The 11,582-nt window shown below is 28.3% G+C and overlaps 1 protein-coding gene across 1 annotated transcript in view; it reads left to right on the top strand.

Moving 5' to 3' along the window:
* The window catches only part of LOC106467110 (coiled-coil domain-containing protein 22 homolog), a 33,599-nt gene extending 23,056 nt beyond the window's left edge, over positions 1–10,543 (top strand). Inside the window, exons 10-14 of the mRNA XM_022395229.1 lie at positions 1,328–1,435; positions 4,357–4,452; positions 5,565–5,624; positions 7,082–7,156; positions 9,304–10,543. Coding sequence (XP_022250937.1) covers positions 1,328–1,435; positions 4,357–4,452; positions 5,565–5,624; positions 7,082–7,156; positions 9,304–9,414 — 450 coding nt within the window. The 3' untranslated portion in view covers positions 9,415–10,543. The remainder of the gene's footprint in view (positions 1–1,327; positions 1,436–4,356; positions 4,453–5,564; positions 5,625–7,081; positions 7,157–9,303) is intronic.
* The last annotated feature ends 1,039 nt before the right edge of the window (positions 10,544–11,582 follow it).

Raw genomic sequence — 11,582 nt, 5'->3', positions numbered from 1 at the left:
ATATAACTAATCAAGCATGTCAATACTTTAGGTGCATCCTCACTGTACAAAAGGACAAAATTAAAAGCATGTGCCACTTGTTAGTGGTAGAGAAGATTAGGTTATTATAGGTATAGAATTAGTGATTATTTTGTACACAGCAATATTCAGCATAAAGTGAGCCAAAAATTTGTTATTTTGAATCAACATAATGTTAATTTGACACTTATATTCATAGTTTGTTGTATTAATTGATTTAACTAATCAAACTTGAATTAATCAAAAATAATAATAAGAAATCACGAGAGAAATATTTCAAATATTTGAATATTTAAAATAAGTGAAAACACCGATTTTGATTATTTTGGTGACATTAATAGATTTAATCATTATTTTGACTTATCAATAGTTTTACATGACACTGGCTAATGAAATCAATGCTTACAAGTGGTTGATTATATTGAGTTAATTCCCTATTAGTTCTAATACTGTTGTTGTGCCCATCTACCTTGAAAATACTCAGCATGGGGTTATTAGTTTTGTAGATTGGTAAAAGTATTTTTTTATAGAAAATCAATTTTAATTGCAATACCTATACATTTTTTGGAAAGATGTATATAAATCATGCTTTGATGATATTACAGTTAGATAATTTTTAATGATAATTATTACAATTATACTTTTAAGTGTGCATGTATATTATCAATAACAATTTTCAATTTAGTAATTAATAGTTATGTGTATCCTATTTTGAAAGAGGCCTTACTTGCCTTGCATAACCAGCTTTTAGTTTCAAAATCCCATATTAGAATATTGCATTATCCTCATAAATGTGGCAAGTGTCATAACTCTAGTTTAATTTTACTTCATGTGATTATGTTAAAAGTACAAACATTGTACCAATGGTTTCTATTTTCAATTGAAATCAGTATTTTAGTTGTTCTTGTATTCTTTTCATGAACATTCTGCATATTTTAGTCTTGATTTTATTACTATTTCTGTACCTGTACTGGCTTTATTTTAGAGTTAAGAATTTTTTATCTCCCAGCTTTCAAGTGATTTTGATGTGCATATTGTAACTGTTTTTCTGTGGTGCTTGTTGTTTACTCACTAAATTTTGCTTCTTATGCTAGAGAAGCATATGGAGTTGTTGCCCGATTATTTAACTTTTTACCTCTCCTTAACTCAAATATACTGGTTGATTATCATCAGTAAGGATAATAACATAAAAAGTTAATATTATTTTGTGAACTTCATGGTTAAACTCATTTTTATCAACTGAAACTCACAAAATTTTGCATTTCTTGAAATATGGTAGTAATTATTTCCCAAATTCTTTTTTTTACAGTTAGCAGAATACGAAAGATTAACTAAAGATGTGAATAGGTCAGCATATACTCGCCGAATTATTGAAATTCTAGCCAACATCAAAAAGCAGAGAGAAGAAATTGATAAGGTGATTTCAAATTTATTTTATATTTTTATAGTATTCACCTTAACAGTATATAACTTAAAAAATTACCATTAAATAATTATCCAGAATTTTCAAAATAAAGGACAGCTTTCATTAATCATTGTATTTTAAGATTTCAGTGTTAGATTAATTTAAATGTAAATGAAATCTGTAATTGAAAAAATTACATAAACTTCTGTTCTTTTGAGCAAATATATTCAGACCCAATTATGCCTGTACGCTTACCCAGTTAATATCATTTTGAAAATTTGCTATTTTGATAATATTTTAATTTTGGTAACAAATTATATATTGACATATGCTATTTAATGACAACAAGAATTTAAAAAAATTATAAAAGTTGCCATGTATTAATATATTTGTATTCTTGAGCAGAACTTGACTGCACTGATGTACTTGTTATTATGGAAAAAAATTAAAAATTTAACCATTTCATGTAAGAATAAGTGTATTTGAATACTTTTAATGAACCTTTTAGTTACTAACATGATTCTAGACTGGTATGGTTGAGTGAATTATTGTTAAGACTGGGTTGAACATAGCATAATATATTAGCATGTAAGGCTGCAGTTTTAAGGGTACAGGGTTTGTGATTTGATATCCTGAACTTCCTTTGAATGGTGGGTGTATTATGAATAGGACAGTCAATCCCATTATTCTGTTCAGAGAATCAAACAAATCATTTGTGGTGACAGCTGCCTTTCCTCTGGTCAGTAGCTTAAATTTAGGAATTTCTACATCTGCATCTTGAGGGGGGGGGTTCTGCCCTGTCCATTTAACCTATATAGGCATGAGGTTCCATTCATATTGAAAATTGCTACAGTCAAGATATCTGTTTTCTTTTATAAATGGGCTTAAAAATATCTCAAAATAGAATATGAATAAATTTAAAAACAATTAGTCCATCCTAAACAATTTTGGAAAAGAAATGTACTTAAGATAATTCTTCAGTGAAGTCAAAACACTAGAAAAGTTAGCGAGTTGTTCAACAGAGATAAGAAAGAAAATGTTTTGGAAAAATAGCATCTGTAAATATATAGAATCAGAAAGTACAGCATAATAGTACTTGTAAGTTTGTTGTTTTGAGATCAGTTATGAAATTCAAAGGTTTCAAATTAAGTCTAGATAAGAAACAATATGAAAATATTCACAATTTGTAAACATGTGGTACTTATAGTTTCTTTATATGCAGTTTACTTCTGCCAGAAAGTTTTGAATATTTATAAACTAATCTGATCATTCATAATCGAGTCTCCATTAGTTTCAAAAGTTTACGTATAAGAATCACACTATTATATGGAAAACTAAAGCCAATGGCTAACAAGTTCAATGCTTTTTTTTCATATGTTTGCTGATTCTCTTATTTGGCTAATCATTTTTTAGAATACAACTGTATCACTTTAAGTTCATAACTGGCAGGTTTGGTTCCACACGTAACTCAATATTATAGTTCAGTTTTTAATGGTAGTTTACAACATTTAACTATATTATGTGCTTTTATATTTTGTAATTTCTCAATCCACAAAAAACTGTGAACCTCAAAATAGTATACAGACATTAAACCTTTTATTAAATCACACACATTCCTAACAAAATTCATTTGTTTGTATTTAATTTGCTCAAATGTCACCTAGTCTAGCCTAAACAGAGTTAGAAATAAGTCATTTATTTACACAACATTTACCTGCAAATAATTTAGTAACAATATATCAAAAAAGCTAAATATGAAAATAAGGAGATAGGAATAATATTGATATCTTTTGATTTAATAGCCTACAATCTAAGTTGACACCTTATTATATTCTTCTTTACTTTCCCTTATAAATATTTTCAAGTAAGAACTGATTTCTCTACAAGTAGCAGATAGATGGATCTGCTAATAACTACAGATTTGTTTAGGAAATAAGGAAAGTGATTCTGATTTGAATAACTTAACTGAATCCTCCTAGTGTGTGTGTGTGTGTGAGAGAGAGAGAGAGTGAAATAATGAGACTGGACAAAGATGGTAAAAATGAAAACAATCTTTATTATTCAACAGATTTTAAAAAAAAAGGGTATACATACTTACATGTGCAAAAAGACAGTTGCTTATACTAGGCCGGTCATTATTCCCGTGGCTTTCTTTCTCTTAGAATTAACCTCTATAGAACTAAACACAATGATATTGATATAAGACTATTCAACAATCTCCTATTAGAATTGCCTCAAGAAAGTGTCTAAATTTAACAGGTAAACTTGTTTTCTTTGTCCAGTTGACAGTGTCACTTCATGACCTTTATTTTCTCACAGCATTGGTTGGCTGTACCATTTAGACAATGTCAGCTTGGTGAGCAAAGGATATTACAGTGTTAATCCTGAATGATACGTGCTACTGCAGCATCCTCATGGGCTGAATAGACATTATCTGCTATATAAAACAATGAAACAAAGCAACTAGAATAAGGCAATCTCTGTGACTTTGCAGACTGTGTGTTGCTGCCATTACAACATATCACTAAAGCAGGTGTAAAACATATGATATGTCTGCATATCACAGTAGTATACATTTTTATTTAATACTGACTTGTTTGTTTTAAACTTATTGTTTAAAAAAAGTATATTCTTCTAAGTGAGAACAGAATTAATGAAGGAACAGTTGTCTCGGAAAAGAAATGAAACATCTTTTGTCTTACAATCTTGCATGTAAAAAAATGCAGGTTCATATTCTTATTCATACAGTTTATGACTAATGAAAACATTTGGCTTCATTATAATATAGCATAATACTTGAACTTCATTTTATGTTGCCAAATTTTTAAAATAATTATTATGATATGTTTAACAGAGTTTAGAACTAAGAAAATATGCACTGGTGATTCTGTTATAGTTTTTGTTGTGTTTAAGTGAGTATTAAAAATTTCCAGGTTTTGATTGACACCAAGGCCATTCAGAAAGAAATTAACCAACTTTCTGGTAAACTAGATCGAACCTTCACAGTTACTGATGAATTAATCTTCAGAGTAAGTTCTGAGATAAGATTATTTTGTTTGTGCTGTAGTGTACAAGTCTTTTCTTTTTTATTGTTTTATACTGCTGTTTTTTAATTTTCATTTAAATTACAAAACATATGCTTCTAGTTTTGCATAAGCTTTGTGGTTTTCACAAGAATGATTCTACTTTTAAACTTTTTTTAGGAAAAATAGGAAAATACTATGTTTTTAATTTTGAGTTTATGAAAGAACTTAAGCATTATATAGAATGTTACATAGCATATTTAGTAACCTGTAAGTACCATTTTCTTCCAGAGTAGAATATTTTTATTGCTAGTTTTAAACAATAGTTTAGTTTATCTCCTTGTATTTTTAATGCAAAATTTCAACATGGATTTTAAAAATGTGAATTTGTTGTGAGTGTATTTTTAATGCAAAATTTCAACATGGATTTTAAAAATGTGAATTTGTTCTGAGTACAAGTGTTTGGACAATAAATCTGACCAGTACATTGAATGTTATTTCTCATTTTCAGTAAACTATTAGAATTTTGGCATTTTGTTATAAAATTAAACAATTATTTAAATTTTCCACAGTTTTGGAGTAAATTCCTTGGTTTCTACATTGGGTTAGGATTTTTGTGCTAAGACCACTAAATAACTGTTGAGCCATGTGTAATTTTACTTTGGGGAAACTAGTAACACACCTTTTAAGCTTTCAATTTTTGAAACTTTTAACAATCCTAAATCTGTAATCATGAATATAAACTATCTAATGATCTTGGGCTACATAAAGCTTTTGAGATATGGTCAAATCTTTAAAATTATTACACTTTAATGATTTTAAAAAGTAAAATTTTTTGTCAAACGATATATATCAATACATGTTTACATATCTGTATACAACTGCTCTGTTCTTTGAAAAACAAATAGGAGGTGACATTTTTTGTAAAGCCAGCAGTAATCCTAAGTGAGAAATGACTTACCAAATTCGAAATAAATTGCCAAAACTTACACAAATGTGTCAGTAGATCCTGTATTTTCCAGAATTAATTTATGAAGATTTATTTTCTCTCTAATTCTATGAATAGCAATAGATAGACAATAGCCTGTTTCTTTATTAACATGTGGTCTCTGTTACAGGATGCAAAAAAAGATGAAGCTGTTAGAAAAGCATACAAGTATCTTGCAGCACTTCATGAGGTATGATGTTTTTTATTTGGTTTACCTTTACCAGTGCTATGGTTATTGTAGCAGAGTTGTCTGTTTGATGTCACAAGTTTGAGTTTGGCTGCCTTTTCAATTTAATGCTGTGAATGTGGGCTCAAATGAGAAAGGAGTTTGATAGCAAAATATGTGTAGCCAACAATAAATGGTACTAATTAATATAGCACAGGTGCCTGGTTTGTGTGCTATGGCTCATGTTAGTGAAAGGTGGTATTCTCTGCCCCCGTTTATAAGCCTTTGTTAGTAGACGTATAGATAAAAAATAGACAATGTGCATACATATTATAATGGACAATGCTAACATTTTAGTTGCAGACAGTTATGTTTTCTTTGCTACTGCTCTACATGTTTGTTTGTTTTTACCGAAGTTTGAATTTATAGCAAATATGTATATATGGCAGAAACACAAAAATGCTAAGATACACTAGAAAATCTTTAATTCTATTGAGACTGTTAAGTGTAGATTTGAAATATATCGTTTGAAGTAATATTTTTTAATTTCTGTAATCATGTATTAATTGAATTGTATCAGTTCTTGAGCTCTTTCATGTATAAGGTTCTTCTAATTATTCATGTATTAAAAGATATTTGTTAATATCTAAACTGTTAAAATGGTATGATTGTATGTATATTACTATGGATAATATGTTAGAAAAAATATAATACACTGCTGGAATGTGCAGTAAGTTTCTTGGGAGGTACTTGTATTCAAAATATGTATATAGCATTGTAATTCATGAAAAATACTACCACATAAAAACAAACATTTGGCTTTGTATCTTAATGTGAATATTTTTAATAGTTGGAGATTTAGATAATTTATGTTTGTAAAGTTGGCAGTGACTTTACAGAGAATCAATTAATATATTCAATAAGATTAAAGTTCTATATTTTTATACTATTTTGACCAAGGTTAAAAGCTGTTATATTTGAGCCTAATGTGAACTTAATAAACTAGGAATGGTTCTGAAGAAGATTTTTTTTTTGTAACTGTCTTTGAAAAACTGTAAATTTGAAATGGTAGTTTATTCTAAAATGGGGCCAGGCATAGCTGTGTGGTTCATGTGCCCAAATTGTTAATCTTAGTATTCATGGTTTGCATCTTGTTGCTACAAAAATAGCACTGGTTAGCTTGAGGTTATGGGTGCACTATAAGAGTGATGGTGAAATCCCACTATTTGGTCAGAGAAAAATAACCCAAGAATTGATGATTGGCACTGTTGACTAGCTACCCTCTAGTCTATCAGCTCAATATTAGTGACAGCTTTGCACAGATAGTCCTTTGTGTGGCTTAAACAACATGTACAAAAATTAGATCACCAATGTGTTTAACTTAAGAAATGGGATTTCTATGGTGATAATTGTTTTAAATTAGCAATACAATATAGTAATCTTATTTTAACAACTGTTTTGGATTTGTTTCTTTCATGTAGAACTGTAGCTCACTAATTCAAACGGTGGAAGAAACTGGCACTATTATTCGAGAAATCAGAGATCTAGAAGATCAGGTATGTGTTATTTCAAGCATCCTGGTCTTTTATATGTATTAGTTGAAACTTGACTTCCATCCTGTTATTACTAATGCCTTCTGTTCTATATTACCATGCTTTCTTTCTTCTTGAGGTCAATAAAGCCTTTTGACAATTTGTTTTTTCAAAAGCTTGTAACTTTATAGTGAATTATATGAATCATTACAGTACATATCAAAAGTATGCTCAAGTCAAACCATTTTTATTATGCAGTTATTCTCTAATAATGTTTACAGTTACTATATAATATTGTAGAAACTACCATTTTTTTCATTTATATGTGACAACTGTTGCTGTTTCTTTCATGAAATATAGCTCTAATATTGTTTTTATTCGTTGCTTATTTTCTTTCAGTATTACAGGAGTATACACACATAAATATAATGGTGTTAAGCTAAAAGTATTGAACAGAAAAACCTAAATTATTTTAGTTAATTAAAAAGCACATCTTGTATAAACACTTGTATTTAACAGAACTAGGGAACAAGAGTACTGTAATACTTGTTTCTTGTTTTAATCTTTCATTTACTTAATCACATCTGTATAAAATAAATTAAAATATTCATTACTACACATGTAGATTTTTTTGAGACACTAAATGCCACAAAAACTCATCACTAATTTGAATCCTTGTAATTTTATAGCATTCCTTCCATATAATGTAAGAAAAGTATAAGGTCCAAACAAAACTGATTTTATGCACTGACAATTAACCCCACCAACATTTTGTACCTTTTGTCTTCTTCGAGCAATAATAAGAGCTTTACAAACATTTTTGTTATTTTACCAATAAAAGCATGATAAATAATAACACAGTTACATGATTTTTAAATTTATAAGATACATCAATGTTGAAACTACCACCTGGAGTTTGAAGGAACAAAAGAAAAACAACTAACATCTCCAGAAACTAATGATTTCGAGCATACAACTTTGACTTTAGCTATATATTTGATGTCTTACAAATAAAGTGAACCCATGCTAGTGACAAAGGTATTTGTGTATGTTCCATTGGTATTTTGATAAAAATGCCAATGTGCATGATAAAATTCTGAAATTTAAGTTCATGCTGAATTTAAACTTTATTTTCAAGATTCTTTACTACCATCAACTTACAATGCTGAAGCTAATTTTTCAAAGATACATGATTTCAGGTTATTATAGTTGATAATTGTACAATTTATTGTACTAATTAAAACTGCTTTATTTATTTATTTCTACAAAGAATACAATTGTTACATGTTTATTTGACTGATTTGTAGACATCATTTAAAAGTTTCACCAAACTCAGGAAACCATCATGAAATTTATAATACTCTATTAAAAATCCACAATTGTCCAGTTTTTGGTATTGTAAGAATATAATTATCATTGAATAGAAATAGGCTATCCATCTGGTTTTTGTTCTCATATAAAATTTCTTTGTATATTATCTTCTAGAGGTTAAAGTTAGTGAATTAATGTGTACTGTAAATCTTAACAGATAAAGGTTTCATTAATGAATTTTAGCCAGTTTCCTTCATACAACAGTATATTTTATTTACAAGATGCCTACCTGAGAAATTGTTACTCTTGCATGTGATAAAATTGTATTTCCATTCATAGCTGATGAACACTTAAATGTGTTCAATATTAAATGAACAACTTTGGCAAATGCTAGAAAAACATATTAAAATTCACCCACTGTTCCTAAATAAAGCCAAGTTGGTTTCAAGTGTAGAAGTGTTTTCCCCCTTTTGCAGTCAGCTTGTAGGCAAGTTGCGCTTTTGTAAATAGATTTCTAGCTTATCACTTGCCATGATATTTACATTGTTTTAAATTGAAATTCAACGATGTGTCAGTTATGTAAGATTTTTATATTTATGTATTAAGGAAAATTTAGCATTTGGATGACTCTTAAATCAACCTTTTTGAAGTCGTTTGCTAATTCTTTTATAAAGAATAATCTAGCAACTATACTGTTTGGTGGCTTAAGTGTAAGGTAAGATTGTAGTTAAGTAATTTAGAAATATAAATAATTATGAAGTGTATAAGAAACCAACTTGTTAATTAAAATTTAGTTTTTTCATATGAAATTATTTTCTGTTTTAAAAATAAAACCAATTCTTGCTGTATTTTCTTTATAGATTGAACAAGAAAGTCAGAAGAAAGTTGCTGACAATTTGGAACGTATTACAGCAGATTATAAACAGATGAAGCAGGAGAATTCCTCTCTTATGACTCAGCTAAAAGCTTAACTTTATAATAAATAATGTGAACATCATTTTACTTGTAACTGTCAGTGGATTACTAAATACTACTAATTGTTTATTGGAAGAAGTAAAAGTGTTAATTATTTTCAATTTTTTGTTGTCTTAATTAAAATTCATTTAATAATGACAAAGATGCTAAAGAAAATTTCTTATATTGGAGGTACAAATGTGTTTATAGTTATTGTAAGAGATATGACCTTTTTTATTTTATATTGCTATAAAAATGATTCATAATCAATTAACATAAAACTATTGTGGGAATTAGAAATTCCCTCGTATTTACATTAAAAGTACTACTTGCTAAAGTAGCATTGCAGACTTATGTCATAAGGACCTCTGTAAAAGTAGAGATATAGTGTTGATTATAATCATGTTCCATTACTAAAGTTAATTCTAAATATTGACCAAACATTGTAAGCCTTGACCATAAAGACCTATTAAATTAAAATCATAAATATGTGTGCACAATGTGATGTTCTATGCAGTTATTTATCATTAGTGTGTGTGTGTGTATGGAGCCTAAAGATGATCACTTTGATTTAACATTCAATGTTGTATTTTATTAGAATTTTGTTATGGTCAGTATATGCATTTTTGTTTTCTTTTTGAAGTACCTTAACAGTATTAACAGTGAAACAGTTAAGAGTGGCATCAGTGAATTAATAATTTGAAGATTAATTGATGACATTTACTGATATTTAACGATGCTGTATAATACGTTAAAATGTAATAATTTTCACTTAATTTCTTTTTGGTCATATATGTGATTAGTTATTCTTCCAAATTATATCTGATCATTCTAACTTCAAAATAAAATTATAAAGTATTTAATTTTCACTATGAATTAGCAATAGATCCTGTATAAGCTGTTTTTCATTATTTTCAAAGCAGAATTCTTAATCTCTTTCAAGTGGTGATCCCTCTACAATTTATTAAAAAGAACAAACATCTTGAAAGAGAATGATCCAACTTAATTGTGATGTGATTTTATATTCAGAGAGAGAAAATAAATTTGGAACACTGTTTTTCTGGTCATACTAATATGTGAATTTACCATATTGGTCTGTCTAACCTTGTATTCTAAGATAAACATTAAAATGAACTTGTATGAGGCTTTTGTGTTTATTCTTCTATTTTTATTATTCAGTTATTTACAAGTTTCACAACAACAAGACTCTTGAGTGCAAATAACTGCTTGCAAGTGTATGATATGAATGAAATATTAACATTAAACAAACTTTCAACTATTCATCTAATACAGTACTTCTTAATTTTGTTCTTTACTTATTTGTGAGATGTGCAAGTTTTTTTTAACAATAATTAAAAAATACAGTTTTGGGAAATATTATAATGAAGTATTTAAAAACTGCACTGAGTAGTGGTTTAAAGTTCACAAGTAAAGGTTTCACGTAACTTAAATTCTGTATTTACTTAAGTATATCACCAAACCAGGAAAATAGAATGTATTTGTAGTATGGTCTTAAGTAACAGTTTTTAAACTTACCCTCCCTTTAGTCCATCACTTCAAAATTAAGGAATGACTAAGGTGGATATACCTCAAGTTGCTTTGTGCAAAAATCAACCAACAGCAACAACCCTTATTTCAAAAGCCAAATTACTGAAGGTTAGCTTCAAATTTATAATGTTTCCTCGTGTCCTTTTTTACAATAGTTTGAAGGTTCTTTTTTTTTTCCTCGGATTACAATGTTATGTAGTCCTATTGATAATTAAATTTATTTATTATCTTCTGAAAATTCATGAAATATAATAATTAGATTACTGAAATAAAATCTTTAAGTTGATCATATGCTTTATTAGGTACCATATAATATAACTAATTCTAGTTTGTTTTTTTGGGGGGAGAGAGTGCAATTGTACCACAGTTGTTTACTACATTATCAAAGTAAATATGAGAAAAAAATAACATAATAAATTAAAGCAGGATGTATTAGTAATCGTAGGAGTCACAACGGATGTGTTGAGAGTCTGAGCAAGATTTATTTTTCATTATCTTCTGGTCTGAATTTACTTGCATATATAAAATTTATGTATATTTTTGATACATTACACTTTGCTAGAAACGTAAAACCTTAAAAGACTGGTACCCAACATTCAAGAGCAAAATCTTGAGATTCGCATCCAGCATAGAAACC

Source organism: Limulus polyphemus, unplaced genomic scaffold (assembly GCF_000517525.1).
Source record: "Limulus polyphemus unplaced genomic scaffold, Limulus_polyphemus-2.1.2 Scaffold2492, whole genome shotgun sequence".
NCBI lineage: Eukaryota > Metazoa > Arthropoda > Merostomata > Xiphosura > Limulidae > Limulus > Limulus polyphemus.
Note: the sequence above shows the minus strand (reverse complement) of the source record. Positions and strands in the feature narration are given on the sequence as shown.